An 18032-nucleotide genomic window follows, 5' to 3' on the forward strand; every position below is an offset into this window, starting at 1 on the left:
AACACTACTCTGTTTAAAGGGCTGCAGCAAGGGACTTACTTTCCGGACCAGAAAATAACCGTTGGGGATGTTGAAATGCCAATAGTTATTCTTGGGGACCCAGCCTACCCCTTAATGCCATGGCTCATGAAGCCATACACAGGCAGCCTGGACAGGAGTCAGGAGCTGTTCAACTACAGGCTGAGCAAGTGCAGGATGGTGGTAGAATGTGCATTTGGCCGTTTAAAAGGTTGCTGGCGATCGTTACTGACTCGCTCAGACCTCAGCCAAACCAATCTCCCCCTTGTTATTTCTGCTTGCTGTGTGCTCCACAATCTCTGTGAAAGTAAGGGGGAGACCTTTATGGTGTGGTGGGAGGCTGAGGCAAATCGCCTGGCTGCTGATTACGCGCAGCCAGACACCAGGGCGATTAGAAGAGCACACTAGGAAGCGCTGTGCATCAGAGAAGCTTTGAAAACCAGTTTCATGACTGGCCAGGCTACAGTGTGAAATATCTGTTTGTTTCTCCTTCATGAAAACCCGCCTCCTTTATTGACTCATTCTCTGTAAGGAACCCACCCTCCCCCTTCCCCCAGCTTGCTTTCAAACCAAATAAAGTCACTATCGTTTAAAAATCTTTTATTCTTTATTAATAGATTATAAAAAGAGGGAGGGAACCCGGGTGGGGTTTGGGAGGAGGATCGGCAGGAAGGAAAAGGCCACTAAAAAAAGGTTAAAAAAATGACAGCCTTTTCCTTGGGCTGTCCACTGGGGTGGAATGGGAAGGTGTACGGAGCCTCCCCCCCCCCGTGTTCTTACACATCTGGGTGAGGAGGCTATGGAACATGGTGAGGGGGGTTATACAGGGGCTGTAGCGGCACTCTGTTATCCTGCTGCCGTTCCTGAAGCTCCACCAGACGCCGGAGCATGTCTGTTTGCTCATGCAGCAGCCCCAACGTTGCATCCTGCCTCCTCTGATCTTCCTGCCGCCACCTCTCATCTCGAGCGTCTCTCCTCTCCTCACGTTGGTCCCTCCTGTCCTCACGTTCACTGGCTTCTTTCCTATACTTTGAAACCGTGTCCTTCCACTCATTCAGATGAGCTCTGTCACTGCGGGTGGATTCCATGATTTCCGCGAACATCTCGTCTCGCGTCTTCTTTTTCCGACGCCTTATCTGTGATAGCCTTCGGGACGGAGGAGGGAGGCTTGAAGAATTTGCAGCTGCTGGACGGAGGGAAAAAAGGAGAGAATTTTTTAAAAAGATACATTTTGCAGAACAATGCTTATACTCTTTCACGGTGACCAACACTATTCACATTACATAGCACATGTGATTTCTATGCAAGGTCGCATTTTGCCTCTTAATATTGAGTGCCTGTGGCTTTGCTGCTAGAGATCACAGACGCAGGTCCGGGCAACAGAATTCGGCTTGCGTGCGGCCATGGTAAGCCATTGTCTTTTGGCTTCTGCGCCCTCCTTTCCCACATACCAAGCAAAGCCCGTTGAGTGCTGCGGTTTTCCTGTTAACATTCAGCAGCAGAAAACAAACTAACCAACGCCCCCCCCATCCAATTCTCTGGATGATCGCTTTACCCCTCCCCCCACCGCGTGGCTGGTATCAGGGAAGATCCCTGCTAGCCAAATGCAAAAAGCTCAGCGCCAATGATCTCTCCCTCCCCGTCCCCGGCTTGGCTAACTGCAGGGAAGAATTTCTTTTCAGCCACAGGCAAACAGCCCAGTAGGAATGGCCACCTCTGTCCCCTTAATTAAATTCCCGTATTTCAACCAGGTTACCATGAGTGATATCACTCTCCTGAGGATTACACAGCAAGATAAAGAATGGATGTTGCTTAAATGTCAGCAAACACCGGGACCATACGCTGCCAGGCTTTGTCATGCAATGATATCAGATTACTTGCTGCAAGCATGGCATGGTCAAGTGTCCTACCATGGAGGACGGAATAAGGCTGCACTGCCCAGAAACCTTGTGGCAAGGCTTTTGGAGTACCTCCAGGAGAGCTTCATGGAGATGTCCCTGGAGGATTTCCGCTCCATCCCCAGACAGGTTAACAGACTTTTCCAGTAGCTGTACTGGCTGCGAATGCATCCCAAGTCCTCAGGGCAAAGTAATCATTAAAAACGCTTGCTTTTAAAACAAGTTTTATATTTTAAAAGGTAAACTCACCTGAGGTCCCTTCCATGGGGTCGTGGTCTTGGATACTGGGTTGGGAGGGTTGGGAGGGTACTTCAGTCAGGCTGAGAAAAAGATCCTGGCTGTTGGGGAGAACGGAGTGCTGGGTGCTCTCTGCAAGCTCGTCCTCCTCCTCCTCCTCTTCCCCGTCCACAGAATCCTCAGGTGTAGCTGATGAGATTATCCCCGCCTCGGAATCCACGGTCAGAGGTGGGGTAGTGGTGGCGGCCCCCCCTAGAACTGCATGCAGCTCGTCGTAGAAGGGGCATGTCTGCGGCTCTGACCCGGAGCAACCGTTTGCCTCCTTTGTTTTTTGATAAGCTTGTCTGAGCTCCTTGACTTTCACGCGGCACTGCTCTGAGTCCCTATTGTGGCCTCTCTCCATCATGCCCTTGGAGATTTTTTCAAAAGTTTTTGCATTTCGTCTTTTTGAACGAAGTTCTGCTAGCACTGAATCCTCTCCCCATATAGCGATCAGATCCAGTACCTCCCGTACGGTCCATGCCGATTATCGGCCTGCATGGTTACCTGTGCTGATGAGCTATCTGTGGTCACCTGTGCCCTCCACGCTGGACAAACAGGAAATGAAATTCAAATGTTCGCTGGGCTTTTCCTGTCTACCTGGCCAGTGCATCCGAGTTCAGATTGCTGTCCAGAGCGGTCACAATGGTGCACTGTGGGATAGCTCCCGGAGGCCAATACCATCGAATTGCGGCCACACTAACCCTAATTCGAAATGATAAAATCTATTTTGGCACTACTCCACTCGTCGGGGTGGGGTACAGAAATCGATTTAAAGAGCCCTTTATTTTGAATTAAATGGCTTCGTTGTGTGGACGGGTGCAGGGTTAATTCGATTTAATGCTGCTAAATCCGAATTAAAGTCGTAGTGTAGACCAGGCCCTAAAACCCGGCACCTCTGGGTTTGCCCTGTCAGTTATGAAAGTAAAAAAAATTGGTTGAGCCCCAGCACCTCTTTCATTACAAATTAAGCATTGCAAAGAGGTGCTGGGCCCATGCCTGGGGCTGCCATACCCTGCGAGGGAGGTGAATGAAGAGACCTGGAAAAATTAGGAGGGTAAATCAATCACACTCATTCAGCCCCAGAGGCAGGGACTTTAATGCATACTGCTGCAAACCCATCCCGCTGCGAGTTTCCCAGCCAGCCAGCAGGTCTGCGACTGTGCCCCCTTCACCCTCCTGTGGGGGTGACGCTGGGGTGAAGCAGCCGGGCTCCTGCAGCTCTCCGGCTCCAGGACAGACGCGTGAGGCCGAAGGCGGGGCAGGCAGGCTGCAGGGGGGCGCGTGAGGTTGGGGAGGGGGAGCGGCGGCTTCTCGGTGCCCCAGGTGGGAGAGGGAGGCCAGGGCTGGGCGGTAGCAGCAGCAGGGTTGCATTGCTGGGCTCGGGCAAGGGGGCGAGAGCTAGAGCCCCACACCGGCCCCGACCTCCCCCCAGAGCCCAGCTCTCCTGCCCCCAGCGGCCCGGGAGGAACTGAACCATCGTTGCACAGGAAGTAGCGGCTGCTGGGAGAGGAGCAGCGGAGACGGCAGCATCTGCCGCACTCAATGAAAGAGACTCGCAGGGACCCAGCCGGCCGCCCCGATCCTACCCCCACCCCACCTCGCCTCCCGGGGAGCAGCGGCGGTGCCAGCACCCAGGGCAGGCTCTGAGCAGGGCAGTCGCTGCTGGAGGTGGCGGCGGCCAGGGAGCTGGAGCCGAGCCGGGCAGGAGCAGCTCCAGCTAATCCGGAGGCGGCGGCGGCAGGTTTGTGCTGCTCTGGCTGAAGGGGGTTGGTGCAGGGGAGGAGGGGGGTTGCTGCTGTCTGTGCGGTGCACAGCAGTGGCCTTGGCTGGGGCTGCCTCTTAGCCGGTGTCGTGTGCGCGTCTGCCGAGCGCAGCCCTTCCCCGGGGAGCTCCTCCTCCAGCCCCTCTGCCTTCCCCAGCCCCCCGCTCCTCGCTGCAGCCCTTCCCTAGCGCCCTCTTGCCATCCACCCCTTCCCCAAGCCGCCGTCTCCTTGGTGCGCCCTTATCTGCTCCTGCCCTCTCCCTGCGACCCCGCTCAGTGGGCGTCTTTCACCAGAGCATCCTAGCTCCTTTCGCTTTCCCCAGCGCACCGCACTGAGACAGCTGCTCCCGCCCAGCCCCGCTGCCACCCCCATTGCTGCTGGGGATGGGTGGGAATTTTCACCCCCGGGGGGGCCGTTCACTTCCCCTGGAAGTTGACATCTTGACAGTCTTCCCGGTGTGTGCGCCCGGGATGCACATGGCGCGGGGCTGGGGCTCAGCGGCGGCTGCAGCAGCTCCTGTCTCTAGCAGCTCCCGCAAAGCAGCCGCTCTCCTTTCTCCTCCCACCCCTCTGCCGCTGCCGGGCATTGCCCCCTTGCGCTGCCCCCGTCCCCCTCCCCGGCGCTGCAGGGAGAGGAGGAGCTGCCCCGGGGAGGGCGGCTCCGCCCAGCCTGGGACCCTCGTCGGCCGCTTCCACCCCGCGGACTTCGCTGGCGGTGGGTTGAGGCTCAGCCCCTGCCCTGCAGCCGCGGGCTGTGATGTGTGTGTGAAAGGTCAGCGCTGTAGCAGGAGAGCGGGGACCATTAGCGGCCGCGAGAGCCTTGTCTCCCTTCAGCTCTTCCGTTTTCAGCTCCTTGTCAGTGTGGCTGGGGGAGGCCCAGGGTGACCAGATAGCAAGTGTGAGAAACCAGGATGGGGGAGGGGTAATACAGGCCTATCTGAGACAAAGCCCCACCAATCAATACTGTCCCTATAGAATCGGGACATCTGGTCACCCCATGAAGGCCTGGCCCCTTGATTTCAGTTGGGATTTCGCTGTGTGTGCCGTGCACAGGCAGAATCACTGCATTAGAAGGGCTGTGCTGTGGGATGTTGCTTTTGTTTGTGTTTGTATAAGTGTCTGAAAAGCCCTGTGTGTCTGACCCATGGAAGCAAATAGGAGAGGAGAGGCAGGGAGCGGAAGGGAGGGGATATACTCCCTGAGCATGTCAAGCTAAACTAAGTGTCTGAAGTGTCCAGCTGTATCAGTTGATCAAATTGTATGTGGACATTTGGAAGGTGCTATAAAGAAGAAAATATAGAAATGCAAAATGCTATATTAATAGCATCTTACATAAAATAATCTCAGAGTGCTTTGCATAAACTGGCCTCATTAGCCCTTGGCAGTAAATATTGTACACAATAAAATTAAGATTCTACCCCCCTCATCACTAGTGCAATGAATTGGGATAAGGATTTTTTGTTTCTTATTATTGAAAAGCAGAAAATATGTCACTTGTCCTTTTCTCGCTGAAATCTGCCCTACCTCTGTTAAGATGAAGAAGAAGCATGTGCAGAAAACGATGAAAGAATGGTTTAAAAATAAATAAGAAGCCTACTTCTGAATGGCTCCACTGTACATGAGCAGACAGCATGTAACTACAAAATGGAGAAGAGAAAACCCTGAGGATTTGACAGCCTAAACCAACTATAATATTGCTGTGCCATGGATTCTCTTAGGAGGATGGTGATGGGGTTAATAAAATGTTAATTTAATGTATAGGCACCCAGATCAATAGTAATAATTATTTCATAACTTTCAGTGTCACTTTTTCTTGGAACTCTGTTTATGTTGAAACTTTTGTCAGTGCATGTGTTAGGCCAGGTCTATACTGCAGACCTCTATCAGTATATCTACAATGCTCAGGGGTATGAAAAATCTACACCCCTGAGTAACATAGTTATACTAACCTAACCCCCGTGCAGACAGCGCTGTGTTGACAGGAGAGCTTCTGCTAACATACCTACCACCTCTCGGGGAGGTGGGATTAACTATGCCAACGGGAGAAACTCCCATCGGCATAATAGCATCTCTGTATACAGTGCTACAGCAGCGCAGCTGCACCACTGTACAGAGCACAATGTGCAGCTGCGCTGCTGTAACGCTGTACGCAAAGACAAGCCCTTAGCATATTGGGCAGTTTGACACCTCATTTTCCTTGAGCACTACTTTTGTTCTTCAGGTCACCATCTCTCCTTGGATCTTTGTTTCCTCTTTTCAGGGGAAGGGGTGTAGTAGTAGGGGAAGGTGAGGAAGTGTTACAACACTGTTGATAATTGGTCTCCCTTCTGACTGCTAATAAACTGCTCATGATTTCAGCAAACTTATATTTTCAAGTCTAATGTAAACTTAACTGATCTTTCACCCTTTCTTCCACTCTAGAGCTAACAGTTCAGGGTCCAGAATCACAAATATTTGACAACTGCACTTTCTGTAGTATAGACCGTCTTGCATTCAAAAGTTGTCCAACTTAACTGTTCTGGCTTTGAAAAACAGTGATAAATTTACCTTTTAGTTACAGGAAAACAATCAAAGCATCAGGTTTCAAAGTAGCAGCCGTGTTAGTCTGTATCCGCAAAAAGAACAGGAGTACTTGTGGCACCTTAGAGACTAACAAATTTGTTAGTCTCTAAGGTGCCACAAGTAATCAAAGCATCATGTTTCTTGGCTCCTTGGCTCCTTCTTGGCTCCTTTTAGACCCATATTTGCCTCCCTACCCTATATATTTGCTGTTACCAATGTTAGATAAACATTACTTGCATTAAAAAAAATAAAAAAGCTGACTAATGAAATTGAGTTTAAAAACTTCATCCACCTGGTCTAAAATGGCACCATATCATGTTATGCTTCCTACGTTACTCATTTCTCATCTTAATTCTTCTCTCCCATATAAATGGCTTTGGCATACTGGAGAGATACAAACTACTGGCCTCTAACTGTAGCTTGAATCTAACATGTATAGCAGAGGGAAACCAGTTGGATTGTCTTATCTGAACACAATCAGTCTTGCAGCACCATTTATAATAACTTTGTGTGGTTAGCACCTAGAGCGGTGAGTTGCTTTCTGGCCAAATTTGAGATTAGAGTTGGTCTTATCAATGAAGTTTCCCTGACTGTGGTCACTGAAGTTATCCTGAACTGAAATATAAGGAATTTCAGTTTCCATAGAGCCTAATTCTTAATCTTCTCAAACAGATGTTTCAGCAAACAGAACAAAATTCTATCTATATGGAACCCTTTCCAGTTAAGTGTTTATGTTCTTTTTTTCCAATCATAGAATGATAAAGCTATTGCCCTCTGTCATAGTTGTTTTACAAAATGAAACTGTTTGCTGCACATTCCACTATTAGTTTTATTTTTTCTTTTGGTTTCCATCTGCAGAAAGACTCTTTGTTTTGAAGTCCTAATTGATGTTTTGCTTATTTATGAAACTATTACTGAGTTGTTGGATTAGGAACTTTACTCTTCAGGGGAAAAGTGTAAATAAGGTATTCCTGTTAACTATAGTGTATTTATCACTGAATTACTAATATTGGTGGAAGCATCATGCTACAGTTTTTCTTAAAAAATTGTATTTAGTTCTCTTTTCCTTGTCCCCTTGCTATTAAAACATCAACACAATGGTGCTCTTCATTGCATATTTCTCATTATCTTAGTTTTTTCAGTCAAAAACTGATGAACTTGAGCACTAGATATTTCTTCTCATCTTTTAAAAGTATCTATGTTGCCAGTCTTACTTTCCTGCACATTTAATGTAGAGGGTTTTTGTTGTTGTTGTTTTTGAAAGACACTGACTGTCAACACTTGAAGCCATTGGTTCATTGGTGAGAAAGGTTGGCCCACTGGCTATTCTTCCTGCTTTAAACAGCTAGGTGAAGAACCCTAAAAAATCGCTGGAAGCAGCGGAACCTTCAATTTCATCACGTCTAAGATTTTTTCCCCACCATCTGTAGTGACATGCTTCCAACAATCATTCTCCCTGCCTACTCTTACCCCTCAAGAAATTTAATGTTAAGACTCTGCACTAAATTTGTGTGCGTGTGTGTGATTATTAAAAACAAAAAAAGTACTTAAATGTTTGAGTACCTAAAGGATGAGTATGGAGAGAACTAATTCTTCTTGTCTCATCTCCACAGAACAGGGTACAGTACACAGATCTTATAGAAAAACTAAGGAGGTTAGGGTGGGGTGGGAGGTAGAATCTTTTATTTGTTATTGGAAGCAAGAATCCACTTGGCATTTTAAGGGAAAACTCAATTTTACCAGTGCAGTTGTTTCAAGAGGCCAAAATTACAACTTCTTCTGTGTCTGTGATTGCCCTATTCAGTTTTATTTCAATGCAGCTGAAGACGCATTCATTCACCAGATGTAAGAACATTTCCTGATCTGGAGAATAAGTATAGGAAATACTCCCAACTAAAATTTTATGGAAACTTGTAAAATTGTGAAGCTCTTATTTGTTGTGGGCCATGTTTGTTTTTTTGTTTTGTTTTGTTTAATTTTTGGAGTAGGATTACAGATAAGCAGTAATGCTAAGTATCCTGTGACAGTGAGAAGGGATGGGAGAAAAACTATATGAAAACAAGTTACCAATAACTTTTCTGAACAGGGCAAAAGTTAAAGTGAACATAGCACTAGTATGTTGCCATATGCTGAGTGCAGGTCCCATTGTATATCTTTTCTGTGTGTAAAACTAGACAAGAGAACAAGAAATCTTTTTTAGTACTGAATATTGTAGTAGTGAGATGTAAAATGTGTAGAATAAACATATGTATAGGTACATGGAGTGTACATTATTTCAATATAAGAAATTATTGTATAATCGAAGACTAATGGATGAAATATCTTTTTGGTGTTTTGATGTATTAGGAGGAGATTTCCTCTTGTTATTGCTACAGTTACTCCTGGGGGAATTCTGTGCTAAAAACATAAAAAATCTGTGCACAATATTTTAAAATTCTGCATATTATATTTGCCAAAATAACACAATGTAATCACACCAGTTTCAATTATTTTGGTAATTTATTTCAAAATACCAGTCAGTATGTCTGTAACAATACAGACAACAAAAATGATTCAGGAAATGTTTTTTGACAAATGGATTCCTTACTAGGCATATTAATTCAGAACTTTGAGTAATAATTCATTTAAATTACAATACAGACATGTATTCCTCGCACCCCTCAGAAGCAGTGCAAAGGTTTGGGGGAGTTGGGGTAACAGAGGAACTGAGGGAGAGGGAAGTAATTGCTGGGAAGGAGCCTGGGAACGAACCTGGAGGATTGTTGGGTGTGGGTAGGAGAAGTATGGTTTCTTTGGCGGGGGAGGGATTGTTAGGGAGCTTCCCCCCCTGCAGACCCTGGCTGACCTCTAGCTTCTCTCATTCAGTCATGCACATCTGTCCCTGCCCCCAAGTGTCCCTGCATCCCCACTCAGCCACCTTTCCACCCCAACTCAGCCAGACCACCATCCTCATGTGTCCCTGCACCCCCTCCTCTGTCCCTATGCATGCTTCAGGACAAGTCTACACTTAAAACGCTGCATTGGTGCAGCAGGCAGGGTCCTAGAACCCAGGCTCCAGCCTGAGCATGGAAGTCTACACAGCAATGAAATGTCCCTGCAGCCCGAACCCCGCAAGCCCAAGTCGTCTGGCATGGCCATCGCGGGTGTCTAGTTGCTGTGTAGACATACCCTTAGAGCCCAGGTTTGAATGTTATATTGCAGTTTTACAGCCCCACAGCCCGAACCCTGTGAGCCAGAGTCAGCTGACATGGGCCAGCTGCGAGTGTTTATTGGCAGTGTAGACATACCCTCAGAGACACAGGGCTCTGACCTGGGACTGGCACAAAAAAATGGAGAGGAAGCAAAGATGATAGCTACAGCATCATGGCTGAAGGGAGCCGTGATCTTTGCCAATCTGAACTCCATCTTACCCTTGGCTTCTCTATGCTAACTGAAGGATTTTCAGATTCTCTATGTCAGGTGACTAATAAATTGTTACCTTCTTTTGAAAAGGTTGCCTGGTGTCAGTGCAAATACTTACTGAGAGCATTGTGTCTTGAATGAGTAAAAACTAAGCCTTCCCTGGCACTCTGGCTTGACTGGACTTGCTTCAGGGAGCCATGGAGAAGGATTGCTGGTGCCCAAAGACCCAGTTTGCAAGTCTTGAAGGCCACGGGCCTGCGCCTGGGGAACCGTGTGGATCCTTGGGGTCTGGCATGCTAAAGTCACTTGCAAGGGACTGGTTACAGGCTGGGGTGTAGATCAGACACTAGCCAAGATGAGTTTTCAGCCAGCCAGTTTCCATGTGAGCTTAGTGGCTCGTGGAGATATGCTTTGGCCAGCAAACCTGACCTACTCCCAGGCATTGTAAGTTTGAAACCTACCCTTAGCAGAAAATGAAATATGGGCATTTTGCTATTATCTGCCTCTGTCAAGGGAGGTTTTATTTTGAGGATGTGTAGTTTGAGCATGGCAGATAATTCAGAAGGTGCTCAAACTGTTTTTCAAAAGAAAAATTATAGATGTGAATGCTTGCTCGGAGGGATGGGGGGGATTAAGGGGGAATAGGGGAGAGGGGATTGGAACTGTGATGAGGGATGGGGGGGCCTCAGGTCAGGGGGAGGGGATGGGAATTGGGGGAGTGGGAGAAGCATGTGGGACACTGGGGGGGACATGGGGATGGATCGCAAGGGGGGTTGGGGGACCCTATCAGTCCCACATTCTCCTCTCCCATGTATGTGCTGAGATCTGGTGGGGGGCCACTTTCCCTTCCCATCTGAGCTGGGATCTTGGGTGGGCCGGAAAGTAATGTAATTTAAACCCCCTGAAAACCAGGAAATACAAAGTTAAGATACATGCCGTCCCCGCTAACCAGGCCCAATTTTGGATCAACTGGTCATCTAACAAGATCACAGATCGAGATGGTAAGGCTGTAGGTAAAATGTACATTTCTCTGGGCAGGTATACACTACGGGACTAAGTCGACCTAAATTACACAACTTAGGACAACTTATTGTGGTGTCTACACTGTGCTGGGTCAACAGGAGAAAGTCTCCCGTCGACTTACCTTATGCTTCTTGTTCCAGTGGAGTACTGGAGTCAATGGGAGAGTGATCGGCGGTCGATTTAGACCTGCTGAATCGCCCTCCGGTGGACTGATCGCCACACGTTGATCCCCCAGTAAGTGGAGACAAGCCCTCTGAGTCTGACTACTCCATTGTTGTTATTGGAGAAGTGTATATTTTGCCTGCAGCCTTACCACCTGTTTCTATGATCTTGTCTGATCTCATATAAGGTGATTGATCCAAATTTGGGCCTGGTTAGTTCTTGCAGGGAGACCGGTAGGGAAGATCCAGGTGTTTCAGGAAGTGGAGATGATGATTGAGTAGCTGGAGAGCATACTTCCCCCTCAGAGTCAGTACTTATTAATGCCTTGGCATGGTGCTAAAAGGGTCTTCATGCTGCCTCTTGGATGGGACTGAAAACCAGTGTTCTTGCCATTTGTGGCAATTATTGCATTTATTTGTATTGCAGTAGCATCTACAATGTTAGATGCTTTCCAAACAGAAGAAGACATGGTCTCTGCCCAAAGAAGCCTAAAGTTCCTATGACTCTTTCACTACAATAGAGTCTGTACCTTGTCCAGTTTCCAACCCGGGTACAGACTAAATGCTTACATTTCATTGTCACTGTGGTTTCATGAGATTCCTCAATAAAATACCTACCCATATTTGAAATTGGTCCAAAGGAACAACAGCTCATACTTTCTAGAGGGGCTAAAGGAGCAAGAATTACCTTCCTCTCATAAGAATTTTATGAGTTGAAGAGGTGGGCTGGAGAGTGTGTTAAGTAATTAGTGGAAAGAGTTGAATTCTAGAGTTCCCTGACAGCAGGTGAACACTCACCAGGACTATTTTATACAAATATTTAAAGACCAAGGTTTCTACATCATGAAGAGCTCTTAAACTCTTTTGAACAGTTTTGCAAAAGGTGCCACTTTGCAGTTAGCCTAAAGCAGTTTAGTATTGGCCTCTTTATCATATGTCTAGCATTTTTCCTTTACAATGACAAATTTTATCTGCTACAGTGAAGGCAAGTGTGCTTTGATACAAATTTTATTACTTTTGTGCACTAGAAATATTTTTTGGTAATTGTGGTATGTTGTCAGGATCCTTGACATCTTAAAGTGCGGTCTTTGTTTGTCTATAAATAATGCTAGTGAGTGTTTCCCTTAAGAAGGAAAGACTAGAATCAGCACCTGCACCGATTAGTTACTTAATCAAAATTGCCAACATTTAAGGAATAAATCAATTTTATTTTCTCTCTCATTTTTGACTGAAATAAACATTAGAGAGACAAGATGGGTGAGGTAATATGTTTTATTGGACCAACTTCAGTTGGTGAGAGAAACAAGCTTTCAAGCTTACACAGAGCTCTCTAATACCTTGGAACCAACATGGCTACAACAACACTGCACAAAATAAATGTCCAGTATACGTAAGCTTTTGTTTGGTTTTGCATATCAAGCAGAAAACAGTCCGTATTGCACGTTACACTTACGTCATGTTGTACATAATTCATGTGAAATTCTCTCCAAATTTTATGGCACATAAACCAGGAATATGAAAATACCTTGTATTTCTTCTTTTTCTTCAAAACACTTCACAAATGTTAAATAATCCTTATGACAACTCTGTGTAGTAAATATTGTCTTTGTTTTTATGGATGAAGAAACAATTATTGGCATTGTTATGGTTTATGCTGTTAAGAGTGGGATTTTCAAAAGTGCCTGAAGCCTGGTCTACACTTAAAACTTTCACCAATGTAATTATTTTGTTTAGGGGGTGGGGATTTTTATCAAAATAGCTATATTGGTAAAAGCCCTAGTATGGATGCAGTTATATCATTATAAAAGTGCTTATATCAGTATAGCTCATTCCCCATGCCGTACAAGAATAAGCTGTACTGATATAAGCCCTCTTATACCAATGTTACTGCATCTGCATTTAAGGGAGGGGTTGGTGTTGTACCACTTTAACTATACCAGTAGAGTTATAGCAATACAACTTAAATGAGTGTCTAATGACTTTAGAGGATAAATTCTATTGACTAACAGTGGGACTTGTGGTTCTAAGTCACCTACGCACCCTAAGGCTAGAGATTGATGGTATGCCGTTGGGTGATGTACCAATTTTTTCACCTCAGGAAACTTATCTTCTGAGTTTGGTCTCCTTCTAACTCTCACTTTGCTCACAATGCAAAATCATCACAATTCAACATTATTGGCGGCCTCAGTTTGAGGCCAAGCACAATTGTAATACAGGGTGTGACATCTCAGTAGTGTATTTGCAGAGCACCTGCACACTAAGTGTGTTGGCGTCAGTCAAACCTAATCTCTTGCTTTCCTGAACACCAAATTTTCACAGAAATAGAGTCAGGGTAGTTTCAGCTGATTAGTTAAGCATAACAGTTTAAATCTGTTTTCAGAGGCAGGCAAAGAAAATGGAACATGATGTTGTCCTTGCTATCCATTTTGGCTAGAAGAGTTCAGACCACACTTTCCTAAACAGAAGCTGATTGCATAGCTTGTCTTGTTTTTAGTAATATTTATTTGTAATTCATTTTCTGAGGTCTGCATCTGTATTTGTGCTAGAATTGTGTATCTGTAAGCATTCTTGTATCATGAAAAATGTACCTTGGATGAGGGAAATAATTCACTGTTAGAAATATATACATTTCTGTGATAACTAGCATTACAACCAATATTGACCTTATATCTGTTTAAAAGTTTAGATTATTAAAACTGAAATTTATTTTTAAACCATGTATGCTTTTTTATTTTATTTTATTTTATTGCAACTTCACTCAGTTTTAACAGTGAAAAGTAGACTGGCCTGTTTCATTCTCTGATTAACAGCACACTGCTAAGATGGTTTGACTTCCACTGCTCCCAAAGAATGTTTAAAACTTTTCATTCTCTCCTCCTGAGCTGTCCATCAAAAGTATAAAACAAACAAATAAAAAAACCCATGAAAAAACTGTATTCAGACTGGGTTTTCTAAAAGTCCATACAATCCTTTAAATCATGGTATTGTAGAATAATTCTGAAAATATCGTTGATGGACCAAGTAACCATTGAAAAACTATTGGAGATTATTGGAATGCAGCAAACACTAGTCAGAGATCTTATGAAAAGAAATATTAAGAGGTTCTGCAGGCAATGCATGCTTATGGTCACTGAAAGGGAAATTTAATGGCAGAAGAACCTAAGGCAGAAAAAGAAGATCTTGGATGGACGATGGAGGTGCAGTATTCTGGGTGGATCAAAAGGATTATTTATCCACAAAGAGATTAGCAGAGGATTGTACAGAATGAGCTACCATGGTTGCAGAACGCCCCGCCCCTTCCAGTAATGGAAATGCCACATAAGAAGAAAGGCCCTTATTTACAGAAAATGTGGATCGTAACTGAATGTCACTTTTTATAAAGTAAATCTGCACAATACTTTGGAAAGTAACTTCCATGGCTTTGTGGGACATAAAGGAATCTTCAGTCTTACTGGGAAAATGGAGTTTACTTGTTTGTTGCCAGGGATACACTTGTCATGGTTATCTGGCATCCATGATAGTGTCTTTCTTACTGCAAGTATTTCACAGTGAAAGTCTGACAGACGGCAAGCATTCATCAGTGAGATACAGTAGCTGCTGTATGCAGCCCATCCTCTTGTTTACTCAGTTGTTGAAAGTGATGATGAAGGTGCTTCTTCAAATTCCTCCTGCCCCCATCCCAAATATATATATATATATATATATATATATATCTCCAAATGCCAATCTCAAATGTTGTTCAAGGGCATAATGATGTCACTTGTTTTCATTCTTTCCTTTGTTTGGTATGCAACATATGGTGGATCAGTGCTTGAAGCCTTTGTTCCCAGTCAAGGCAGTGTGCCTAACCTTTCGCAATGGTTGGATGGAAGGAGTACTTTGTAATAGACTGTAGTAAGCATTCTGACACCAATTTAGAAGCAGCATTGATGGGTTCCAAAGGGAACCACAAACCACCTGGAAGGTTAATCTTTGAAATATGGCACTGGCTTGGAGGAGGAAGGGAAGAAAGGAGCTGGGGAGAGGGGAGTGGTTGTCAAAAGTTTTCCCCAGTTTACTGCAGTTAGCATTGCCTTTTGAAGCTAAAATTTGATTAAAACTGGTATTTCATATCCTCCTGCTCATCACAACCACAGCCATATCTGTGAATTGAGGAATGTCCCTTTGCCATACCATTAGTTTGGGAGCCTAAAGACAAGAGTGAGGTGAGTTTTTTCATATGGCTTTACAGTTGGTTTAAAAAGCAGAAAACTAACTTCATTATTTAAAATATCTTTCAATCTGATACAGTTTTGCCTAAATAGCTAAATGATGTTTTAACATTAAACTGACCTTTTAAGCAAGATGCAAGCAAGTGATCTGTCTGGAATTCTGGCTAACATTTCATTTACTGTAAATATGAAGGCCCTCTTTAAAATGTGGCTGCCTCCAAGCGTATGTCTTTTATTTCAAATGCAGCTTAATTTGTATAGAGAGAATTTCTACTGTATGAAATTTGTGGGGTGGGACGGAGTTGGTGGTGCTGCTGGCTTTTAAAATGACAGGGTCAAGCTGAAAGTCCTTAAAAATTTGTTTTAAGAATATTTAGGACCCTTCATTTTCAGTTTTTATTTTATTTATTTTTCCCTGGAATTTATCAGTGTTTATTACCCCAACAACAAAAACAGGTGAAAATCAGTGCAAAAAACTATTAATAATTTTTCTTGATAAATATCGGGGTTTATTTTGGTGGACAGAAAGATGGGGGGAAAGTATTTAGTAGATTAATGCTTTGAATTCCTTTCATCCATGTGTTTTGCTGCAGAACTAAAACAGAACTCAAAACACAATGTTACCTCTGAGTTTAAGAAAACAATACATCTCTAATTCCCAAATAAAACTTTTCATTTGAATAAACAGTATACTGTTGTAGACTTAGAACTATTAGCCTACACATATTTACATTTAATACTTGGGCCACACCATTTGCAGCGCATACACTCAACTTTATCCTTTTCTCCTGTTTTTGTATTTTTAAAACTTTCGAATACTTCCTTGTGTTCTGAAACCTACTCTGATACAGATTTTTGTTTTCTTCCCATTTTAGTGTGTTAAATCTATAAACCATTATTATTACTCCCTGTTTGTCATGGAGGTCGCGGAAGTTACAGATTCCATGACTTTCCACGACCTCAGTGACTTCTGCGGGGGCCAGTGTGGCTGACCCCAGGGCCGCCCAAGCAGCTGGTTCCGGGGCCAGCTGCTCGGGTGGCCCCGGGGCCAGCCACACCGGCCACCCCCCCAGCAGTGATCACCTGATGATTTAGTCAGGGGTATATAGTACGAGTCATAGACAGGTCACAGGGCCATGAATTTTTGTTTGTTGCCCGTGACCTGTCCATGACTTTTACTATGATTTTTACTAAAAATATCCACGACTAAATCGTAGCCTCAGCCATTATCTGCTAACAGCTCGAAATGTGTACATGGTGGGCGTGAGATACATTGGTATGTTCAGATCCATACGCACTTCAGAGCTTGTGTGTGTGCCTGTTTCTTCATTGTGTTATATCTTATAGACTAATACATAGCCTTACTTCGACAGGCAGTTTTGCATATACACACAGACAAATGTATTATCGTAATACATATATCTCATGCAATGTATTGTATCTTCCTAATAAAATAAGTTATTTTTTATATATTTGATACTGATTTGTATCATTGATAATGATACAAAAGTAGGGTGAAAATTGGTAAAAAGTGAGTAATACTTTTTATAAAACCTGGGAATTTTTCAGTTAAAAATCAGTTTAAACTGAAAATGAAGGAGCTTAAGAATATTACATACATTTTTGTAAGCTTTCTTCTGACCCTGAAGAATTGAGTGCTACAGTATTATGAACATGTGCTTTCTTTTTATTGGGCAACCTACAATGACCAGTCCATGGCACTACATTTCTTTGCAAGTATGCACATTATGTGCCTGTTCTATTTTTGTGAATAGGCCAGGTTTAAAGCAGAACGAGACGCTTGGGATCTTGCTGACTTAAGCACACTCATGCAAGATTTTTGTGTCTTTCTATTTGTGCCTGCTCCAAAGTGCAGAGTGATGGCATGATGTTCATGTGCACACGCATAAATCACATCATTGTCATAGCAGCAAAGAGTCCTGTGGCACCTTATAGACTAACAGACGTATAGGAGCATGAGCTTTCGTGGGTGAATACCCACTTCTTCGGATGCATCTGAAGAAGTGGGTATTCATCCACGAAAGCTCATGCTCCTATATCTCTGGTAGTCTATAAGGTGCCACAGGACTCTTTGCTGCTTTTACAGATCCAGACTAACACGGCTACCCCTTTTGATACTTGACATCATTGTCATAGTAGGTTTTAATTTAGGCCTAATAGCTCTAGATGTTGTCCCCTTTTAATAGGTTAGTAGGCTCCTTGCTTTGGTACTGAAGTGTACAACTTGGTCCACTGGAAATCCTTGGCAAACTGGCAAAATCTGAATGTTTCTAAACCATTTTCAGTTTCACTCAGGGCATATCAAAACATCCAGATTCAATAATGAGTACGTACACCTTAGCTCATCCCCACCCCATTTGTTTTTGCTGGTTGTTCACTTGTGATTGTGATATGTTTGTTTACCTCAAAATATTTAGGGTTAGATTGTACAACCCTTATTTCAAGATGTTTCACGGAGTTCAGTGGGACTACTTGTGTAAGTGTTCACCAAAATAAAGTAAAGGAGGTATGATTTGAGTCCTTACTAACTGGCACCTTAAGACCATACCTTTGAGTTCTTCTCCGCACTCCAAGATGTTTCCATATCTTTGACCTACTCATGTTTCTGCCAGAGAGCTTCTATTATTGCATTATTTGACTTTGTGCTTATCTACATGGTGCATTAATCCACACTAGAGGGTTGTAAATTGTAATG

At 44.2% G+C, this 18032-nt stretch overlaps 2 protein-coding genes across 5 annotated transcripts in view; one reads left to right on the forward strand and one right to left on the reverse strand.

Annotated features, from left to right (window-relative positions):
• Window positions 1–601: 601 nt before the first annotated feature.
• On the reverse strand, window positions 602–3260 carry LOC135977424 (uncharacterized). Of its 2 annotated transcripts, none has more exons than XM_065578324.1 (2): window positions 2166–3260; window positions 602–1201 (listed from the first exon to the last, which is right to left on the reverse strand). In XM_065578324.1, exons 1-2 carry the CDS (start codon window positions 2557–2559, stop codon window positions 816–818), a joined length of 780 nt encoding a protein of 259 aa, XP_065434396.1. In that variant the 5' UTR covers window positions 2560–3260; the 3' UTR covers window positions 602–815. The 2 variants fall into 2 exon arrangements, with proteins under 2 accessions (XP_065434396.1, XP_065434390.1); XM_065578318.1 differs by having other exon boundaries at window positions 602–1204.
• Window positions 3261–3796: 536 nt separating this feature from the next.
• Window positions 3797–18032, forward strand: part of AGPAT3 (1-acylglycerol-3-phosphate O-acyltransferase 3) — a 140207-nt gene continuing 125971 nt past the window's right edge. For 2 of the 3 annotated variants that reach the window (XM_065578286.1, XM_065578300.1), the window contains exon 1: window positions 3798–3936. The gene's annotated coding sequence lies outside the window, so the exon portion shown is untranslated. Of the gene's footprint in view, window positions 3937–18032 lie in introns of all 3 variants that reach the window. The other variant, XM_065578308.1, reaches the window with a different exon arrangement.

The sequence above is a fragment of the Chrysemys picta genome, chromosome 1, assembly GCF_011386835.1.
Source record: "Chrysemys picta bellii isolate R12L10 chromosome 1, ASM1138683v2, whole genome shotgun sequence".
Lineage (NCBI taxonomy): Eukaryota > Metazoa > Chordata > Testudines > Emydidae > Chrysemys > Chrysemys picta.